Genomic DNA, 23,780 nt, shown 5'->3' with positions numbered 1-23,780 from the left:
AAGATGTTGACTGAAAACTTGAGGAAGATCTGGCATTTACTGGACATTTCAGGTAGTCCATTATTAACAAGCTGTCTTGGTGACTTAGCGAATATGAAAAAGGATTTATCTCCCAAGCCAGTATCTCAGATAATGATTGCTGTAAAGGAAGGGGATCCTTCCATTGCAGCGGGCATTGCGGTAGTTGTTCCTCTGGTAGCTTCTCCAACATCTTTGGTTTTAACCTCAACCAAGCCACTGGTGTGGAAAGAGAGCGCAGCTCATGATAAGAGGTAGGAAACATGGTTGTTGTTCTTTCTCTTCATCCTCCACACCTTTCTTTTCTGCAAACTTCTCCACTGCATAGGGAAAGAAAGAAGAAATGGAAGTCTAGGGCCTCAAGTAAGAAGTCTTGATGGGCTTTGTGCATGTGTTCCTATTTTTTGGAGAGGAAATGGGGTAGGAGATCACATATGGGTGTTTGTTGTGCTGTTCCTTCCTCATCTCCCCTTGAGGTCTTGAGGTCATGTCAGGATGAGTATGTATGTTCTGCTAGCACAGTGTATGTGGTAGCTCCCTTTAGCTCTGCTCCTTGTACCTCTTAAAAGTTGCATGGAGAAGAGCAAGAACAACCAGTTTCCCCTGAGCATGCAAAGTCTCCTGGCCATGTGTGCTTATGCAGTGGGGTTAGTGCTCACTCTGGCCCTTCTCTCAGAATGCATAGAGTGGAGCCTACACCATTTTCTCATTTGGGATGTGTGTAATCCGAGTACTCTCATGCGAGAAAGAGAGATCTGTGATAGCTTCCACTTCTCCTGTTGCATCTTGCCATGGTTACTTGAGGAGGTCATCTTCCTTGGTAGTTTCCAAGAGAAAGAACAGGGGCAGCGGGGTCAGAGTCTGAACTTCATTGATATGGTGAAACTCCTGAGTCTCATTTGCCTTATCCAATGAGAGGTTTGTTCAGTTAGGTGGGAGATGAGGAGTGAGCAAGGGTGGCTCAGCTGGAGTAGTATTTATGAGAGATCTCTGCACTCCTTTGTGAGGGTAATAGTCTTGAGGAGGCAAACTTAGCTTCTTGCCTGCCCATGATCTCATCAACAGAGCTTTCCTTGGTGGTGGCAGGTGGGGCCTTCAGTCAGTTTGACATGGTCTCAGTTGGTTTGTGGTGTTTTGGAGGAGATGAACAACTTGATCTGCAGCCAGCTAGTTTCTTCACCTCTAGTAGATCAACCAGACTCCTTCCCCCACCACTTTCACTTCATAGAGGAGGTACTACATACTGGAGGGTGCAGAGGCTGGAATAGTCAGTTTGCAGACTAACAAGCAACCTCCCCTTGGAAAGGTTCTGCCAGGCAGGACTTGTTCTCTGCTGAGCAGACAGTTGCCTTGGAATCTGTTGTCATGGCTTCTTTACAGACTGTTTCATGACTTGACGTTTGCTTGAACATACAGTATTGACAACTTGGCTTTCACAGGTGTCTCGCCTTGCAGTGAGAAGACCTTGTTCTGGAGGTTGTGGGTGTCTGGACATAAGCCCCTGACCTTTTTGGCACACCAGTGTAACAACCATTGGGCTATTTTGTTTTTGAAAAGAGGGATAAGTTTAGCTCCCCCTTTTTGAGCTAGTTTCTGATAAGAGTAGCCTTGCATTAAGGAATAGTTTGGTGTTAGGGTCTTTGCTTCCTTTCCCTATGGGTAGTGTTGATGCAGTGATTTAGTTTAAGTGATTGGTTCTCAGGACTCTTTCACCAGCCATGCAGTAACCATCAAGTCTATCTCAGAGGCTAGAGTGATCGGACCCAAGTCAGTACTTCCATTAAAGCCCCTACCATCTGGGATGGTGAAGAAACCAATGTTTCATGGGCCCAGACAACCAGCTCAGTCTTCTTCTGTTCGGAAGATTTGACAGCCATCTCAACCCTTTTGCCTCCACCCTTAAAACTGCAGCCAAAAAAGAAGAAAAGACGAAGAGAAAGGGAGGGGATCATAGAGAGTGTCTGTCCCCTTCCCTTTCTGCTAGGAATTGGTGTTACATGTCTTACCCTTAGGCCAAGTGGCTGTAATGGGGTAGTGTCTGTTGGGATGGGTACAGGCTCCCAATCAAAGAAGCGGTGGAAGTAATAGATCATTGGTCCCCAGGTTTCTACAGTCAGATTTTCATGTAAAGAATGTATCTGGGAGTTGGAGACCATTAATCAACTTCTCTTCCTAGAACAGATATGTACTACAAACTTGGTTTAAGATGGAAATTCCTCATTCAGTATTAAATTCTATCAGAGAGGGTGACTTCATGCTTTCAGTAGACTTGCAAGATGAATATTTTCAGGTACCAGTTGATCAAAGCTCTTAGCAGTACCTCCACTTGATTTGCAATGGTATTGTTTTCCAATTCAAGGCATTGTGCTTTGGACTAGGACACCTCATTAGGTATTTACCAGAGTATTTCCTTTGGTCTCATCTAGGGCTCATTTGATGGGCATTCGATTACAATGATGTTAGGATGATTGGTTGATTCTTTACTTTTACATGAATTGGGTATCTTGGTCAACTGGGGAAGTCTTAATCTCATCCCCAAACAACAGTTAAAGTACCCAGGGATGCTTTTGGATTTGGAAGCAGTAATAGCCTTCTTGGTGGAGTTTTGCATCAGGAGGTTCAAGGAAGTAAAGTTGCATTTCCTATCTCGGCAGGAACAACCAGCTCAGCTTTGGCAAGTAGTCCTGCGGCATCTGTTGCCCTTAGAGGAGCTTATGCCACATGGGTGGAGTCAGCATTGCTTGTGGAAACTGTAGCGCACATGTTCTGCATACTGGGACCCCCTCTTCAGCTTGTTGCTCAGCTGAAGTCAGGAAGTCAGGGAGGACCTGGCATGATGGATGGATGACAGTTCCAAGAGCAGTTGAAAGGACTGCTTATCAATGTTTTGGAGATGTTAGCTGTGTAGCTAGTGCTGCAGTTGTTCCAAGAGCAGTTGAAAGGACACTCAGTGATGTTGATAATTGACAACACCACTGTAGTGACTATGTCAATCCTTATCATTGTTGATAGATCACCAGTCTTTGCTTCATTTTCACACTTCTTCAGTGTGTGGTAGTGAAACAATGGTTGTCTCAGAATCCTAAGAAGTAAGGGAGGAAATGGCTATATGACTTGCTATCCTCCAGCCACTGCCTTTCAAATCATTATTATTACAGTGGAAGATATTTTGAGAATTGGGATGAGTTGTATATTTGTACTAGTATGGATTTAATATGGTATCCCATTTTCTTCATGTTTTCCACAGTGACATTATGTTAAGTGAGCTGTGAGCTAGGTACAGAAAGGCTTCATGCAGTGGATGCAGAAGCAGACAGCATGAGAGCCAAGAGGGCTGTACAGACTTTTGAGGATATTCTTTGTGCAAAATAAAGTGCAGGATGATGATAGGCTTCTCATCTCAGACCTGTCATTGAGGATAGAGAGATTGGAAATGTGAAAGCCCCTCATTGAGGTTAGATTGGGAACTTTGTAGTTATTCTGTGGCTTCAAAATGATTGTGGTTATTATAGATTTATTTTCATTTTACTTGTCATCATTCCTGCAAAGACGTCATTTATTTTAACGTATTTATAATTTTTCCTCATATCATAATGTTCATCTTGGCCCCTCAGTGAGGACTGAGTGATGGAAACAGTGAAGTCAGTCAGATTGTCACCTTGGTTTGTCCCCTCCCCCCAACACATGTCTGGCAATATGAAGAGAATTGTGATCTTAAAAGAAAAACAGAACATTTTTCTCACATTTCTGCTTAGGCAAATGTTTTAATTCTTTTATTATGTATTTTGCTTTCTTTCCAAATTCATATTTTTGCAAATAGATACATATAACTGGTATGCTTGAGGTGGATACAGTTATCAAGAAATTTGCTCGATTACAGTATGACTGTTGTGGGGTTTATCTTTGTAATGCCTAGTTAAAAATTTTGAATATTGCCAGAATTTATCACTGAAAAGAATTTTGTTAAAAGTTGTTTATTTTCCAGACCCAGCGATATCTCTGAAGAAGAATTTGATCGTACATGTACAAGATGTGGAAGAGTTTTAGCAAATGCAGGGCAGCATATTTGGAGATGGACAGGATACAATTTTGGTCTTGATTTAGTTATGACCCATGATGGAGCATCTCTAAGACTGAAGCGAAACCATCGAAACGAAAACATTGCCAGTATTGTTCAGCCAGGCAGAAGAAGCATTATGTACAGGTAAGGCTCATTAATTTCAAATGCAGTCCTAATGGTATTCAGAAGATGAATGGACCACCTTATCAGTGTTCCTCTGTAATACTTGTAATGCAAAATCCCACTTTTTCAAATTACTTGTAATCAAAATCTACATTTTTAAGTAGAAGAATGATGTGTTACGTAACAGTTCTACTTGTGTAATAAAACTTTGTCTTCCTATTTTATTCGTACACAATTGCAAATCTTAATATTTTCATCATCATTTTATATTAAACCATCATCTTTTCATAGTATAATGCCATAGGATCTCCAGCCATATCACCAACAGAACATATATTATCAATTCTCCCTTCCCAACAATGTTTCTGGTTTAACAGCAGAATTTTGTGCAGTAGGATCACCTATGAAAATTGTTGAAGATATGCCATCACAGAAGTATGTAATTTTTGATAGCATAGCCACTCTGAGTTCTCAGAGGAGTTACTCTCATGGTCCCCCTAGGGCTTCATAAGACAGATCAACCAATCTCTAAGAATTCTCTTCTAGTTGGTCTCAGCCAGAATAGTGCATGTTGGCACAATGATAGAATATCAAAGACTCAAGATGAGAGAGGTCTATCTCTTTGTCCACAACGACTGCTTAGGTTCTTCCTTTATCCTTCACGCACCAATGTGGTAAGAACACATATGTCAGCCATTTTCTTCATTACTCACTTAGTCTCTGCACAGGGAGCAACCTCCATGGCTTTACTCCCAGATTATTTTCCCCATGATCTTATTTTGGTCACCATGGGAAAACTAAACCCAGAAGTACGCAAAGTGCATAGGTTTAAGTCTTGGTGACTAGTTTTAGATCTTGAAAATTTTTAACTGGTAGGTTTATATATTTGTTAAAGTTGGGAGCCGGTGCATCTCCCGTGAGGCGAGAAGTTAGGATTGGATTGCTAGACTGCTGTAGTGCCATTGCTGTTTTTCTTTTTCCTGTCAAACAAACCGGTATTTAACAATAATGCAATAGATTAGATATTTTGGTTACTGAAACTCATTAGTTAATGACTTTTTAACATTGGTAGATAATTTTAGGCTACCTAAAATCAGGGATCATGATAGCCTAACTTCTCGTTTATGAAAGGTAGCCATGATAGCAGTTCCCAGTTGTGCTTGACTTCCAAGCCTTGGCATTTAGTAAAAGGTGGTTTTTCATTTGTAGTAATTAATGATCGAACTAAATGGTTTTTGTGATATAGAAAGTTCCCCAATTATCCTTAATATCGGGGTGACTTTTATCAAGTGTGAGCAAAAATTCATTTTGCAGACCTGCTTATAACAGATATTATTACTCTGCCGTTAGTGATGTCACATTCTGAAAATTCTCCTAGTGGTTTCTTTTTCTTACAGGACTATTAAATTTATTACATTTTTGTAATATGGTAATGAGCTTTGGCAGATGAATGAAAATCATGTACAGTGAACCCCCCGTTATTCGCGGGGGATGCGTCCCACACCCCCCGCGAATGGGTCAAACCATGAATGCTTAAAAACCCTCTAAAACACTTAGAACTGCCCATTTTGATAGCTTAAACACAGAAAAACCCTGTAAAAATGCTTATACCTGAATATTTTAACAGTTTTATCACAAAAAGTGCATTTATTCATGAAAATTATATGAAAATACAGTAATTAGTGAATATTTCTCAGTGAAAAATACCGCGAATCGGCGAATTTTCAGCGAATGATGGCTAGATATGTTCCATAGAGAAACCGGCGAAAGCGTGAGTCCGCGAACGTTGACAGTGCGAATAGGGGGGGTTCACTGTACAGTATATACCTGGTTTGTATAAAACTTAACACAATAATTCCAATAACTAATACTTTAATATTGTACCATCTAATATAGCCTGTAGCATTTACCTGCTGCTTAGGAGTAGAGCAGGTTAAACAAAATGACAAAACTACAGAAATAGGATTTATAGTATCCAGTCAGTATTGTCGTAATTGAGTTGAGTAGCAAAGTGAGAAAATACTTTTAAAGCAATATTATGTTAGTAATTGTGAAGTTAATATTTTAATACATTACTTCTGTCATATGGATATAACCTATTGTTTACAATACCTAACAGTATACCATGACTACTTACTTACGACTAAGTCAGCCTGTTTTATGTTATGTGTGCTGCCTACACAGTGATTATAGGTGCTTAGCACTAGGCAGTTTTTAATTAACACTTGCTACTTTTATTGCTACAGGGCTGCTATTACGCAGGACCCACAGATTACGTGTGCGGCAACGAACTGCTCAGTTCACTTTTCACCAGTGAGTATGGCTCTTACCACCTGCCATGAACACACCCCTTTAAGAAATAAAGGAGAATTTGGTTGGTCGCGGGGCTTATAGGAGATATGCAACATGTTCATGGCAGCAAGCGTAGATTATGAAAGAGCTCGCTTTAAGTTGTCTCTATGGGTCTTAGGTTTCAGTAGGGGTACAGAAGGAGACTATATCTTTCTGGCAGAACTCTAGCAGAATGTGTTTCCCTCTCCATCCAGTGGGAGAAATGTCACTAATATCAGACAGGAAGTGGACATAGCCACTAAAACTGCCCTCCTGAATCAGGAATGACCAGGGACACAGTCTCCTGCTTTACATAAGATGGATACCTCAGATGAGAATCTTACCCCTCCCATGCAGCAATCTAATATTGAAGGGGATCGTGATAGAGTTCGCCCAACCCCATCTGAAGTTTGTATCTTCTAGAGGGTATAATGATTTATCCAGGATTTCTATACTGCTGAGCAGTGGTGATACAGCTGCCTTTGCACATCAATTCATGCAGGCGCTGCTGATAGGGAAATTCCATTTATAGCACATTCAGAATTCCAGGAGGAAATTATGAGCATTGTCAAGGATGTCCTTGCTCATGAGCATCAGTATATCAGAGACACTATCCATGATTCCCAAGAGGAAACAGGTCAGTTCTGGATACTTAGCCCTTAAACGCCGACTGGACGTGTCATACATCGACTAAAATTGTCTGTAGGGTGCTAAGTGGACGTACAGTACGTCGACTACAAAAAGTTTTGTTAAATATTCTCGGAAAAATAGTTATAGGCCTAGTTTGCGAAAGATTTTAAATCATGCGCCTTGAGGGATGCTGGGAGTTCACAGATCACACTGTTGTTTTGTTTACAAGCATTACCCAGCTGCGCATGCGTGAATTTCTTTCCTCTCGCACTACAGAGCATCAGCGACGCATCTCAGAAATTCTTTCATCACATTGTCGTAATTTTTGCACCGTTTTATATGGGCCGTTACATAAAGTTTTATATATGAAAATGTGTGCAGTTTCATGTAGAATACAACAAAAAACAATCCATGGTTGTAGCTCTTATAAATTTTGAAATATTTTCATATAAATCAAGGTAAGTGCCAAAATTTCAACCTTCGGTCAACTTTGACTCGACCGAAATGGTCGAAAAATGCAATTGTAAGCTAAAACTCTTACATTCAAGTAATATTCAATCATTTACCTTCATTTTGCAACAAATTGGAAGTCTCTAGCACAGTATTTCAATTTATGGTGAATTTTAAAAAAAAACTTTATCCTTACGTCCGCACGGTAACTTGGCCGAAAATCTCAGAAATTCTTTCGTCACTTTGTCGTAATTTTTGCACCGTTTTATATTAGCCGTTACATAAAGTTTTATATATGAAAATGTGTGCAATTTCATGTAAAATACAACAAAAAACAACCCATGGTTGTAGCTTTTATCAGTTTTGAAATATTTTCATATAAATCACGATAAGTGCCAAAATTTCAACCTTTGGTCATCTTTGACTCGACCGAAATGGTAAAAAATGCAATTGTAAGCTAAAACTCTTACATTCTAGTAATATTCAATCATTTACCTTCATTTTGCAACAAATGGGAAGTCTCTAGCACAATATTTCGATTTATGGTGAATTTTTTAAAAAAAATTTTTCCTTACGTCCATGCGCGGTAAGTCGGCCGAAAATCTCTGAAATTCTTTTGCCACTTTGTCGTAATGTTTGCACCAATTTATATTAGCCATTACATAAAGTTTTATATATGAAAATGTGCGCAATTTCATGTAAAATACAACAAAAAACAATCCATGGTTGTAGCTGTTATCAGTTTTGAAATATTTTTTTATAAATCACGATAAGTGCCAAAATTTCAACTTTCAGTCAACTTTGACTCAAACTGAAATGGTCGAAAAATGCAATTGTAAGCTAAAACTCTTACATTCTAGTAACATTCAATCATTTACCTTCATTTTGCAACAAATTGGAAGTCTCTAGCACAATATTTCAATGTATGGTGAATTTTTTAAAAAACTTTTTCCTTATGGCCGCGCACGGTAACTCAGCTGAAAATCTCAGAATTTCTTTAGTCACCTTGTCGTAATTTTCACACCATTTTATATTAGGCCTTACATAAAGTGTTATACATGAAAATGTGTGCAACATCATGTAGAATACAACAAAAAATAACTCATGGTTGTAGCTTTTATCAGTTTTGAAATATTTTCATATAAATCATGTTAAATAGAAAAAATTCGACCTTCAGTCAACTTTAACTCGACCGAAATGGTCAAAAACTGAAATTGTGAGCTAAAACACTTACTGTCAATCAATTACCTTCATTTTGCATCAAATGGGAAGTCTCTAGCACAATATTTTGATTTATGGTGAATTTTAGAAAAAAACTTGTTTTTACATCCGAGTGTTACGAATTCATGCATCATTTTGTGATAATATTTTCTCTGTGTTGCTATGATTGTTTTACAATTTGTTATATACCAAAATCATCACAATTTAGTGTACAATACAACGAAAAAAAAGTAACTCATTAGCTTTAACCGTTTTGCCCACAGCGCGATTTGTAAACAATTATATAAAAAAAATTTTTTTTCACGCTGTCATATATTCCAATATTTATATATGATAATGATATTTTTTTCATTTCTGATGGTTGCATACTAAACTTCAGGCAATGACAAAAAAGGAGCCAAAAATGAACTCTTAATCTTAAAAACTAAGCGTGCTGTGATTTTTAAAAAAATTTTTCCGCTTCAGCGCTAACTCCCGAACGCCGCCGGCATATGACAGACACTTTTGTAAATAGAGGCTCGGTGTTTAAGGGTTAATTAGATGTAATGTGTAAAAATTTCTCGGCCTTTAAACGAGGAAATAGAATGGCTACACAGACTGCCCAGGCAGAGATTGGTTCTCTCACCAAAAAACTTAAGTCATGGAAACAGGGTAATAAAAATCCCAAGCCCAAAAAGAAGTTGATTAATTTGTTTAGATCCCCATTAACATCAGAATGGGTACTATTAAGATACAGCTTACCCACTCCCAGAGCTCCAACTGGTAACAATAATATGGTCAGTTCAGACTGTAAAACTTCAAGTCAAAATGTAGTACTGTACTGATGATACTGCTAACACTTGACGTGATGCCTGAAGGTATCCTTTCACCTGATAGCAAATGCCTTATTAATGAAAGGAAAACTGACTGAAGTTGAATACACAGAATTTTGGAACAGAGCAGGTTTTCTTCAGTCAGAATTCAGAAATGCCGAAGGATATGGTTATCCTATCTTTGAGTATAGCAATGAAAACCATAGAAGCAACCTTTTTCTAATTTAATGGAAAATATATCTCTACAACAATTTTAGAGACCAATACCCTCTCCGTGTATCCGCAGCCCTCTGTCTCTTCACTTTTAAAACAGTTGTTTGAAGGCAGGTTTTTAGAATTTTGTGATGACTGGGAAGTGAGAGTTAATGGCAGAAATAAAGCCATTTGTCTTCACCTTCCCAGTACCTGATAATTCTATAAAGGAATGGGCAATATTTGTCCTTCCATATGAAAGGAAGAAGCTCCCTTTAGACAAATCTTCCCAGCAGTTTAGGACCTCTATGAGAAAAATCTCAGATGGGAGAGCCATGGCTAAATTTCAGGCTAGGCTTCACCTCCTCAGTATTATAACTTCTACTACTACTATACTGAAAGTAGCTGTCAGAGGGCTTCCAGAATCCTCCAGAACAGTGTTCGCTGCTGTAGCCAAGACACTGAAGTGGACCCTACGGGGAACACTATGATTTTTTGGAGTGTTGTATTAAGTCTTGATAAGAAGCATTGGTGCACTCCAACATATCACTTCCCTCTGTAGGGACTCTTTTCATTTTGAAGAGTCTTTAGCTGCACAACTCATTGAACGAGCCTGACAACAGAACTGTACAATATGTGCACTTTTTGGAAAAGGGGAACCTGGAAAACAATACACTCGAGGGTTTCCTCTTCCTAAGCCAAAGAAACCTCATTATGACTTGGAGCCATGCAAGCCTCCAGTCACTCCTAAAGGATCCCTCCAACAACAGAAGAGGGGACGACAGCAACACAACACCCTTTTCGAAGCAGACAAAGATGGTCTACCTGGGAAAATGAAAAGGTAAATCAATTCCTTGATTGCCTATTTAAGATAAGGGAAGAGGTGGAGCCCAATAGTACTTACATGGTGGGGGGTCATCTTCTTCAGCATCTCATGCAGTAGAAGCCCTCCCCTTGGGGACACAGTATTATCTTCAACAGGCTAGTGTGGAAATGGTCTCACCCCCCCTCCCTTTTAAAAGGTTTTTTCTAAAAACCAGACCGCTCCTTGGAAGAATATTTGCAGAAGGCCCTCTTAAAGGGAGCCATAAAGGCACTTTTATTTACCACCAAGCATGTCTCTTCAGTTTCCCATACCAAAAGAACACGCACACACACAAGTAATTTTGTCACATCTTAGAGTTGGTCGCCCATGTTTGACCCATGGACATTTGATGAATAGCTCACATTATCTAATTCCTATATGTACAGACTTTAGAGTTACATTAATAGCAAATATTTTTTTACTGATTGCCCAAAATATCATCAACAGTGAATGTCAGTCAAGTTTTGGGAACAAATCAGTTGAGGAAATTTTGTCAGACTGTCATTTATTAACCATTTAATAAGTACAGTAAATCTAAGCTTTTTCATTAATAAATACAGATCCATGGGGCCATCCTTGTGAGAGCTAAATAAATTAGCTCAGTGGTCTGGTTAAACTACTTTAGTAATAATAATATAATAATAATAATATTCATAATAATAATACAGGCAGTTCTGTTCTGATGCCGCGTCATAAGCCAAAAATCATCATAATCTGAAAATCGTAAGAAAACCTTACTTTTAATCCTTTTGATGTCTTGAAAATGACGTAACCTGCACTTTTATTGAGCTTTTCACAGAAAAAATCCAAATTTTTACCATTCGGCCATTTTGGAGCCATATTTCTTCCATCGCATCAGCGTCGTCAGCATCGTAACCTTGGAACGTGTTGTAACCTGGGAAATAATTTTTGATGAGTATATTTGTAGAGTGTCGTAAGCTCAGAACATCGTAAGCTGAGCCCGTCGTAACCCAGGGACTGCCTGTGATAATAATAATAATAATAATAATAATAATAATAATAATAATAATAATAATAATAATAATAATAATAATAATAATAATAATAATAATAATAATAATAATAATAATAATAATAATAATAAATTATTTGATACATGGTTTAGCCAGAAAGAGATTTGTTAAATAGGCAAAGAAAGTTTTGGGCATCCTTTTAGATCTCTTACAAGAGGGAGCCCTTATACTCAGTGTCACAAAGTGTGTACAGTACCTGCCATGGCAAAGTAGAAACACCTGCAGCTAAGAAATCAATTGCAAGACCTTGGAGAAAGGTATTCCAGGGAAATATAAGAGGGTTGTAATTAAGAATCATGAAAATTTTATAAACATATGTAATTTTTTAAAACCAAATTAATTTTTCTACTGCATATTGACAAATCCCAGTCTCTCATTACTTTAGCAGAGGACTGCATGTATTAAGTGTGATGTATAGGCAGTTAACCTTAGAGTCTACACTGTAGAGAATACCTTCATGAATAAAAGAAAGGATGGTTAAATGGATGCAAGTTGAGTGTACAGAGCCAGGTTGGATAGCATTTGAGATGTGGGATCCACCCATGCATGTGCATTATTACTGGCTAACTACCACTTTCATTCTTTCATTTTATGAGGGTTTGAAATGTCTGGGATGATTTATGTTTGGAGTGAATTTTTACCTAGATGGATAGGAGATTATACAGTTTAAATGCTCTTGTCTGACTACATATTGATAAAGATGGTAATAAGATCTTAAGCATATCAAGTTGAGGGTTCAGAGTACCGTACCCTTGATGTAGCTTGCCAGAAGTCAGGAAAACATATGGCATGTTGCAAGAGAGTATTAATAACTATATCCTTTCCTTTAAGTACAAGATAGTACTATGGCAGAGATAGAAGTGAAAAAAATAAATCTTAACAGTTATTTCTTTTCAGAATTACAGTTGCATCTCTGAATGACCAGAAACAAGTTATTTATACAAAAACTTCTGGGGTTCAATCTGTAACACTAGCAAAAAATGAAGAGGTAAGGTTTTCAACAAGTTTTCATGTGCTTTGATTTAGCTATAGTATTTGTTTTTTTCATAAGACTGTGCTGTTAACCTTTTTATAAATTAGGAGAAATTTTTTCTCCAGTCATCTCTTTTTAACCATTTCTTTTGGATAATTTCTAAGAAATATATATTACTTTTCTTCTTGAATCCAGTTAATGATTCATATACAAAATAGCTTTCATTTTATGTAATTTTATGTTGTTCTTGTTTCTGCACTATTCGCGGTATGGTAGAAGTTTTTTTTAAGATTTTTTGACATGCCATATATTCAGCCTTTCATGGATAATGAAAATTAAATTTGCCGCATCCTTCTACTGAGGAAGAATTCATTAAATTGTGCCCCATTTATATTGAAATAAACTTTCAACGCAAAAGACTTTGTATCAGTTAATTAAGTTCTTACTACTGCATTCAAAATTTCTGTATTTTTAAAAGACAGAGGTTTTATGAATAGCAGACTTACTGTATTTGACAGCATATAAGACAAACTTTTTTTCCAAAAAATGGTTCAGAAACTAAACATCAGGTCTTGTATGCAAAGATAAGGCCTCCTGTAGGCTAATGCTATCTCCAACATTCAACACTTTAGGCTAATTTTACCCCAAAGGTCAATACAACCTAGCCCAACTCCACATTAACATTTTTACTTAAATGACACCAGTATTATTATTATTATTATTATTATTATTATTATTATTATTATTATTATTATTATTTTTTTTTTTTTTTTTTTTTTTTTTTAAGGAAGCAGACCCTCTTTCAAACAAGTCTTGTTGAAAAAGCTGGCTGTATTTTGTTATAATTTGCTTTTCAGGGTGAGCGATGTTGGTCAGCAACTGGCCAACATTCATGTTGGAAAAGGACAGAGTGGCATGCAGGAAATATTTTTATTAAAATATTCAATCAGAAATCGTTGGATTCCTTTGTGGTCTTGTTTGGTGTCCTGGATTCTGGTTCTTCCCCTAGCTCAGGTTGGAGAAGAACCAGAATCCAGACCTACGAACAAGACCACAAAAGAATCCACGGATTTCTGATTGAATATTTTAGTAAAAATATTTCCCACATTCCACACGCTGTCCTTTTCCAATATGAATATTGGCCAGTTGCTGACCAACATCGCTGACTGAGCCTGAAAAGCGGATTATAAGGAATATAGAAAAGATCCTGTGTAAGATAAATTGGCAAAATACAGCCATCCTTTTCAACAAGACTTGTTTGAAAGAGGGTCTGCATCCTTCATATATTATTATTATTGTTATTATTATTATTATTATTATTTTTTTCTTCTTCTTCTTCTTTTGGGGGTGTTGTCTATCACAGTTATCCTATTCAAATGGGTGGTTTTTTTTTATAGTGTGGGGTTCTGGTTGCATCTTGCCCCCGTAGGAGTCCATCACTTTTCTCACTATGTGTGCTGTTTCTAGTAGCACACTCTTCGGCATGAGTCCTGGAGCTACTTCGGCATTTAGTTTATCCAGATTCCTTTTCAGGAATCTTGGGATTGTGCCTAGTGTTCCTGTGATTATGGGTACAATTTCCACTCATATATCCCATATCCTTCTTTTCAGGTCTTGATACTTATCAAATTTTTCTCTCTCTTTGTGACATCATTTGTGACTTTCTTCTTGATTTTATCAGTCAACGTCACATCTGGTCTATTGGCATGTATCGCCCTATCTGTTCTTACACCATAGTCCCAGAGGATCTTTGCCTGATCGTTTTCTATCACTCCCTCAGGTTGGTGTTTGTACCGCTTATTACTGCAAGCTAGCTGGTGTTTCTTGCGCAGGCTCCAGTGGAGGGCTTTTGCTACTGAATCGTGCCTCTTTTTGTACTGGTTCTGTTCAAGCGCTGGACAGTCGCTTGCTATGTGGTGTATGGTCTCGTTTTTCATATTGCACTTCCTGCTTATGGGTGAGATGTTATTTCCATCTATTGCTCTTTGAACACATCTGGTTCGTAGGGCCTGACCTCGTGCCGCTGTTAGCATTCCTTCTGTTTCCTTCTTGAATTCTCCCCTATGTATCCATTGCCGTGTTTCTTTAGTCTGTCTCGTGTACTGTCCGTGCATTGGTTTGTTGTGCCATTAATGTTCTGTTTTTCATTCTCCTCAAATCTCTGCATATATTCTTTCCTGATCGTGTCCTTCATCTCTTGGTGTTTTATATCCTCTCTTTTTATTATCCCAGGTATCTGTATCCTGTCTCATCTATGTGTTATTCCTGTCTGGTAGCTTTATCCCTTCAGTCCTTGTTACTTTGCCTTTTTGTATGTTGACCAAGGCCATTTTTCTATTCCAGACTCCATCCTGATATCCCCTGATACAATCCTTACAGTCTAGATTAGGGCATCTGTTTCCTTGATGCTTTTACCAAACAGCTTGATGTCGTCCATGAACATCAGATGGTTAATTCTGTTGCCTCCTATCTTGAGTTGGTACCCAGCATCCAACTTCTGCAGTACTTTTGTCATGGGAATCATGGCTACTACAAAGAAAGATCCCTCTCCTGATGTTAACCTCTTCTAGTCTTATCCCAGAACTTGTAAGTTGCGCATTGTATTTTTTAGGAAGCTGATGGTGTTTTCCTCTGCCCCATATATTTTTAGACATTCTGTTAGCCACGTGTGTGGTATCATGTCAAAGGTTTTCTTGTAGTCAATCCATGCCATGCTTAGGTTGGTTCTCCTCTTACTATTCTTCATTACCAGGAGCTGGTCTTTTGTCCCCCCTACTTGTCCTCCTGCAGCCTTTCTGTTGGTGGGGGATGGTGTTTGTATCCTCTAGGTAGTTGTATATCCTTTCACTGATGATACCTGTTAGTAACTTCCACATTATTGGTAGGCAGGTGATAGGCCTGTAGTTATTTGCTATATTTCCCTTGTTCTTGTCTGTCTGTACTAAGGATGTTCTCCCTGTGGTCATCCATTTGGGCACATGGTGATTTGTGATACAGTGCTGGTGTTGTTCTGCTGTTCATGGGTGTAGGGCCCTGAAGTTTTTGAGCCAGTGTCCATGGACTTCACTGGGAGCTGGGGCTTTCCAGTTGGGCATTTTCCTTAGTTGGTGACTGACTGTGTGTCTGTTGTGATCTCAGTGAATCTTTGTTTTATTCTCCCCATTTCTTCTGCCTTGACTTCCTGGAGCCATGTTGCATTTTTGTTGTGTGATACCGGATTGCTCCATATGTTTTCCCAGAGTCTCTTACTTGGTGTAGCTTCAGGAATTTCTTGGTGGTTGTCTTCCCCTCTTAGTTGGCTGTATAGTCTTTTCTGGTTGGTTCCGAAGTTTGTTCTGTTGGTATCCTTTATTCCTGTTCATGTACCATTGGATCTTATGTGCTGTTGCTTGAAGCCTCTGTTTTATATCTTCTGTTGTGTTGCTGAGTCCCTTCTCCTGTACTTTGTATTTCTCATTCAGTTCCTCTCTTGTTTTCTTGCTTCATAGCCTTTTTCTGCCATCTCTTTCAGTTTACTCAAGTCAGATCTCATTGCCATGATTCCAGGTGCCTTTTCCAAGGCAGTTGCTGTTTTGGTTTCTGTTGGGTTGGTTGTGATGGTGGTGTTGGTGTTTGTATCCCTATGAGTTCTACTACTAGTCTTGCTCCTGCATACGCTAGGTTATTTGTTTCTGTGATACTGGTGGTGTGGATTAGTCTCATTATTTCATTAGCTTTACTTGTTTTCTCCCTTAGTTTCTTTGTGTTGTAGGCTTTCATGGAGGGGATCTTTGTTCTTTTTGTGTCTGGCTTCATCCATTGTCTGATCTTTTCCACCATTGCGACCTCTCTGTTGCATCTTCGGTGTTTCCTTGTGTGTCATTTTTTGGTAGCTTATCATTCCTGTCATTTTCTGTGTCATTGCCTCTTAGTTAGTGTTCTTGCCCTTCGTTGCTGGGTATTATTTCTCTTTCCAGTTCCTCTCTCTCTGTTGTGGAGAGCCAGTTCTTTTTTTTTGTGTTCCTTACTTGGTTTGCCAGCCTCTGTTCTGTTTGAGGGGTGTTATTTCTCCCATTCCAGACGTTGACCAGTCTCCTTCTGTATCCTCTTTCTGTTGGGTTGCTCTTGATGTAGCATCTCCATATTTCCTTATTTTCTTCTCTTGTCTATTTCTTCTTCTGGTTTGCCTCTGTATCTCCAGTCTGTGGTTGCTAGTTACTGTCGTTGTGGTGGTCAGTTGCTGGATAACGACCTCCAAGTACCTGACTGTCCTCCCTGTTGATTGGGATGTATACCTGGCTGCCGGACAAAGCTCATCTGTTGCCAGAGGTTCCATTTACGTTGTTGTCATTTATTTTATAATTTCTTTCCATCATTGCTGATTTTTGCTATTTAACCCATAGCTGGACCCTACCCCATCAGGAATAGGTACTTGTTTACAGCTTAGTAGACTGAGGAAATTGTGGTAAAGATCCTTTCCCAAGGAATCAACACTGAGGAGAGCAGTCACCCATCCAACGACTGACCAGCCCCAATGTTGCTTAATCAGTCCATCGATGAGCTAAACCACTCTGCCACGGCACCCATATTTTATTATTATTATTATTATTGTAATACTGTATGTGGGTAGAAGACCCCCTTGTAAGCATGTAGTGTTGAAAGTGACAGCTGCATCAGCTGGATTCAGTTTATATGGAGTTTTCTTTATCTTCCTAATACTGTAATTGCTTTGTCAGGGTTACTGTATTCTACCAGTAACTTGCTGATGTTAGTCATTATTTGAAGAGGAAAATGCTGTACCATTTACAAAGTAATGACAATTGTGACTGAAATATAATATTCATCCTCCATGGCACTATTCTTCTTCAGGAGAAAATCTTTGTCAGTGTTGTTCTAGGCCACATTCTGTTCAGACTGCACTGAAAAATGAGAGTAGACTGTCATTTGTGATGAGTCCTGTTCATTATATATGATATGGTTAGCAGAGGGTTAAATGTATGCTGATCACTGATTGGCTGAGGAGGAAACGCATGTTCTGATTGGCTGGCAAGATTTTCTCATAAGCCAAAAACTATGGGTGATGGTCTCACTGCTGCAGCCTTGTGCCCTACTGAACAGTGGTGCTGGTGCATGAAGTCATTATCTGGTATCACCCAGGGAGTATTTGGATTGGTTGCTGGGCATCTCGCAGAACCTTAGACATTATTTTGTCTCCGGTATGGGAATGTTGCTTCTTGTTGTGTCTGGCACTGGTCTATATGTTTCATGAATAATAGGCCATCTAATGTTGGTAGGCAGGAGGAACACTTCATGGGTGGTATTTAATGAGGGCTTCTCCTGCTGTATTAGGAGCTCCTCTAGAAGCCACAGGTGCCTAGGGGCAGGGGTGTTTCCAGTTGTTTTTGTATTCCCTACTATTGCACTCCTTGTGATACTAGTATGGTGCACATCTCTCATGTGGTTTTTTATGGTGTCCTCTTGAGACGACAAGAGACCATCTTGGCCATTGTCATGCCGGTCATACTAATATAGGAGATGGCATCCAGGGACTGGGCATTTGAATCAGTATACCACATTATCTGTTGAAGAGGATCTCGTGGCTGTTTTATATTATAATAAGTGACAAGGTCCAGCTGCATGTTGATGCCAGTGGTGGAGACATTTGTGATCATTTTCTTCAGGGGACATTTGTCTTATAGGTATTTAGAATGCATCTTATTTAGAATGCATCTTCTTATTATAGTCTAACACTGCTTTGTGGATCATGGTTGTTGTACCACCAATCCAGTGCCATGCATATTTCTTTGGTAACTTGCTTGTTGGAATATCCATTATTTATGCTTGTTGGAGTATCCATTATTTATAAGTGCATGAGAGTTGTGGTCTAGTCCTTGGTGTTTCCTGCCAAGACGAACAGTGCATTAAAGCTGTTTATGAAGGCGTTGGTGGTGGTGTTCTTAAATCTTGAAGGGCACTCCCTATCTCTGTAAAGGCAAAGGCTAATGTTAGTCTTCTGCATGAAAACATGTTTTTAGTCTTTCATTGGTTTGGGAGACAAGGACATCAAGGAATGGGAGGTGACCATTACTACAAAACTCTGTAGTATAGTTTAAACAGCTGTGTGCTTGGAATGCATAGCAGAGCATTTATGCTTCATTCTTGTCCATGGCCTGTATAAATATATATCAATGTCATGTGCATAGAAGCAGGGTTTTTGGATGTAGGAAAAAACCTACTCCTCTACCGCTGCCATGGAAAGTTGGCAAAAGGCGTGCCCAAAGGCAAGCCCATCACAACACCATCTTTTTGTTTGTGCATGTGGCCCTTGAGTGGAGGAAAAACACCGTTTGAGAGAGGTGCACCATACTAGCATCACAAGGAACGCAATAGTGGGGAATATGGAAGTAATTGGAAAGGCCCCTTCCCCTAAGCACCTGTGGCTGCTAGAGGCACTCCTAATACAGCAAGAGAATTCCTCATTAAATACCACTCAAGAAGTGTTCCTCTTATCTTCCAGTGTTAGACAGCCTGTTATTCATGAAACAAATAGACCAGTGTCAGACACCGTGAGAAGTGACATTCCCAAAGCGGAAACAAAACAATGTCCAAGATTCTGTGAGCCACCCAGCAACCAATCAAAATATTCCCTGGATAATACCAAATAATGACATTGTACAGCAGCAGTGAGATCATCAACCATAGTTTTTGGCTTATGAGAAAATCTCACCAGACAATCACAGATGAGTGTCCTTGTCAGCCAACCAGTGTTCAGCATACATTCATCCCCCTGCTAACCATCTTGTATATAATGAGCAGGACTCACCATGAATGTCAGCCTAGTTTCGTCTTTAGGTATGAACATGCTGAGTGTAACTCGAGCGGAATGTGGCCTAGAACAACACTGATGAAGATTTTCTCCTGAAGAAAGGTAGCTCCACGGAAAATAAACGCCATATTTCAGTTACCATCATTGCTACTCTAACTGATACAGTGTATCATTCCAGAATAAAACTACCCCAATTTTCAACTTTTCTTCTCCGAAGAATGACAAACATCATTCTTCTCCGAAGAATGACAAACATCATTCTTCTCCGAAGAATGACAAACATCAGCCAGTTACTGGCAAAATGCAGTAACTCTGAAAAAGCAATTACAGTATCTGTAGTAGAAAGATAGAGAAAACTGTATAAATTTAATGCAGCTGATGCAGCTATTACTTTTAATGCATTACAGTATTATTATTATTATTATTATTATTATTATTATTATTATTATTATTGTTATTATTATTATTATTATTATTATTATTATTATTATTATTATTATTATTATTATTATAGAGTTGTTGATTTATGACCTATGTCTAATGTACATCATTTCCAAAACTGAAAATAACCAATGTGGCCATGATTGCACCTAGAAGCAAACATTTGGTAGGTTTAGTGCAAATCACCATGTTCAACTGAACTTATGGCTTGTCTCATAATTCATTGCTACAGTATTTCTTTTAACAACCACTTACTATTTCATGCAAAACACAATCATAAACAGCAACAAGTGCTAACGTGAACAACCAAAGTAAGAAACAGCTGTTTGCTGGCATTAGTTACCTTGATTATCACTTGTTTAGAAAGAGGTGCATTATAGTTGTCAACGTGTTAATAACTTGGTTCTTCCCAGTAGTGACTTCCATAAGTAAAAATATGTTTTTATCCATCTTTCATGCAATGGAGAAGAAAGTCTTAAAGTATACTGCTAAATTTAAGCTGCAGGTTGTAGCTGCTAGCTTGCTTTTAAACATTACACACTTCAGTATACTAAAAGCCTTTTTCTTTAATATGCCATGCTGAAATGGAGATGCATCTAATATGTTCTAGTGTCTTATATGCTGTCAGATATGTCACATCAGCATCACCTCAAATCACTTGAGGTTTTAAAATATGATGGTAATTATACTAACGACAATCAGTCACATTGCATTGTACTTAGGTATTTAAATATGACAATTGTAACTAGATTAACTGATTATATTCAGGTTCGTGTAATGGTGCTAGATCCAGAAGTGAAGTATCCTCTCCTTCTGAGTGCAAATTTCCTCATAACTACCAACCATCCTATTCTCCTTCGTGCTGGAAGCCAGTCATCAAGTGGAGGGTGCCTTCCTCAGCCTGAAGTTCCAAGCTGTGTACCACAAGAGTAGCATTTGATGCTGTTATATTGGCAAACACATTCTGTCTGTGTTCATAATCAAATGTTCATAACTAGGTTGTCCTAAAAATTTTGTAACCTAGGTGGAGATGTCAAATATATTTCATTTAGGGTAAGATCACATGCAAGTAAGTTTTGAAGGTTTTTGGAAATGTCCAGGCTCTGGTCCTAAAGTAAGGAAGTCTGAAAATTTATGAAGAAAAATCTTGTAAAAGTTGTGGAATCCTTTATGCTGCACAGTTTTGATATTTCTTGTATTATATTGGATGAAGGTTGTATGTTAGTCAACCACCACTACATATTGCACAATTTTGGGATTAAAGGGTTCAAGTTTTTTTATATTTCATGCAAATGGTGATGTAAAAAAAACTGAAGATTTTGATGGTAGGTTATAAAATTCTTCCCTGAATAGTTAAAGTATGAAGTTCATTACACAGTGTTATGGTACATCAAAAACTTACCATAGCAAGTACTACATTACATACTGCTTGTGGTGTGCATATTACACTAAAACATTTTTCTCTTCCTTGCATACTTTTCATACACAAAAAGATTGTGATTAAATCTTGCTGTGTTCTTGGATAGTATTACCCAGTGTTTTATGTTCTTTTTATCTGCAAAAAAAAGGTAAGCTCTCCCAAAATCAAGGAAATTTAGCTTTGATTGCAGTAGGAGTTATCGAGTGAAGGTGAGCTACTCCAGGAAGAGACATAAGCTGTGACTTGTAGCTTTTCATTATTCTCTCATTCTGACTAAAATGCAAACATTATTTTTGCAGTATCATTAAATGATTGTGAGCATCGTAATCATACAGTGCTTTGTATATTTGGTAATGATAATATAGAGATTGCTTGTTTTTACTGTGTTGTCTGTATTTATGTAATCATGTTATGACAGATTTTGGTATGATCTGAATTGGTGTTTTCTGTGTGAATGAGAGTCACTTTTTTTTTTAATTATTTAGATTTTATAGTTTCATTTTTTCTCCTGTGTGTGTATATCTCCTAATGTGCCTATTTCTAAACATATGGAAGCATTTATATAATTTTTTTCAATTTGTTTGACAAGATTATATTCTTCATGTTTTATTCCTTATTATCAGCATTATTATTTTTTCTAATTATGTGGGTTATTGCACATTTACTGTTGCACTAATACTTCTGTTGCTTTTGTTACTTTTGATAGGAGTTCAGTCAGAGTGAGCATAGGACAGAGATCTTGGCCTGTCTTTTTCTTGAACTCGTATGAGTTCTGCCACTTTTAACAGACTGGCATAACAGGCTTATAGTTCTTTAGCATAACAGACTTGTACTATTATTAGTACTATTTAACTACTTCAGTACTACATTACATACTGCTTGTGGTGTGCACATTACACTATCTAAGAAATACACTATCTAAAACATTTTCTCTTCCTTGCATCACCTCTCTTCACAAATACCTCATACTACTTTGATGCTTTGGCTCCTGAAACGTTCTGAGAACTTTCTTCCAAACCATTTATTTTCCATTTATGGAGATTATACTTCACAGAGTCAGAGGAGATCAAAAGAGATCTAACATTTCCTTGACAGTGTATCTTCATACAGTATTTTCTCTGAGATTTGACAGGCATCCATTCCTTTAGATCCTCATCCATTCTTTTTAGTCGACTTATCCAGTAGAATCTTTTTGTACTTACGTGAACACATTAAACACTTGGAATGGAACAGAGGTGAGTGAATCTTAAATCATGGACTTTAGTGAGTGAAGTGCATTGTAATTTAACACCTATTCAATATTTGAAGGCTTGGTAGCATTTTCAGAGTCATGGATACCTGATATTCAAGAACTAGAATAGAGATGAACTTTTGAAATGTTATGGGTATTTAGGAAGGAATGAATAGATGTTTCTTACCAATCAGTAACCTTTCGAAGAAACTATGGTACAGTATATGAATGTATATATGTATATAAGAAAAAGTGCTTAAAAGTGACAGTGCTTAATAAATTCAACTCTTTAACTATACAGTATAAGTTTCAAGTTATCTGTCACCAAAGAATTAACTTTTTTGGACGGTTTGTCATGGCATCATTGTGGGATGTGGTCACCTGCAGACAGAGGATGAGAGACAAATGCTGGGGAAGGACACGAGAGAGAATAAAAAAAAAATGCTTCTAGAGAGACGAGAGATCATAACAAATGAATGAAAAGAGAAAAAGAGAAATGACAGTGATCCCATTGCCATAAAAGCATCATCATATAGGTCTAGGCAGCTCTTTTTTGTATCCTGGTACTAGGCCTCAACCTTTTTTTTTTTATAAGTGTTGATTAGTTGACGAAATTCTGTACTTTTCTTTTAAAAATTGTAACATTCAGTAACATACCCTACCCTTATATAAGTAAGTGTTCATCAACAAGTGTAAGATTTTCAGTTAGGCTAAGCTTTTCCTTATCACTTATTAGCCTCAATTATTGCTATCTGGTTCAAGGGAAAATTGTCACATGGCACCATAGAAAAAAATACATCCCTAAATTCACCTGCAATAATTTATTTTACAGATTTCTTTATTTGGATTAACAAGTTAATTTTCACTGATGTTAAGCTCTTGCTGTATTTATTAACAGAGAAGGGGGAATTCATTCTTATACGTCAGCCGAAGCTGATTTCACCTCACACCAGCCTTACCTATTCATAATGTCCATTAATATCAAGAAAATATACCAATGCTTGAAGTCAGAGCTTGACAGCAGTTACACAGTTATCTGGGTATGTAGTCAATAAATTGCTGTGTATAATGAAAGGAAAAACATACTGTATTTTACAACACTTTGGAAATGAGGTACCCCTTATAGCATCACTGGGAAAACTAAAATCATGATACGTAGGATGAGTCCATTGAT

General features: G+C 37.9%; 1 protein-coding gene across 1 annotated transcript in view; it reads left to right on the top strand.

Annotated features, from left to right (window-relative positions):
- Positions 1-23,097, top strand: part of gcl (germ cell-less) — a 113,381-nt gene extending 90,284 nt beyond the window's left edge. Inside the window, exons 10-12 of the mRNA XM_067125240.1 lie at positions 4,004-4,222; positions 12,634-12,724; positions 20,724-23,097. Of these exons, the coding sequence (XP_066981341.1) occupies positions 4,004-4,222; positions 12,634-12,724; positions 20,724-20,888 (475 nt within the window). The 3' untranslated portion in view covers positions 20,889-23,097. The remainder of the gene's footprint in view (positions 1-4,003; positions 4,223-12,633; positions 12,725-20,723) is intronic.
- Positions 23,098-23,780: the final 683 nt, after the last annotated feature.

The sequence above is a fragment of the Macrobrachium rosenbergii genome, chromosome 23 (assembly GCF_040412425.1).
Source record: "Macrobrachium rosenbergii isolate ZJJX-2024 chromosome 23, ASM4041242v1, whole genome shotgun sequence".
Taxonomy (NCBI): domain Eukaryota; kingdom Metazoa; phylum Arthropoda; class Malacostraca; order Decapoda; family Palaemonidae; genus Macrobrachium; species Macrobrachium rosenbergii.
This window is presented reverse-complemented; position numbering and strand designations above follow the sequence as displayed.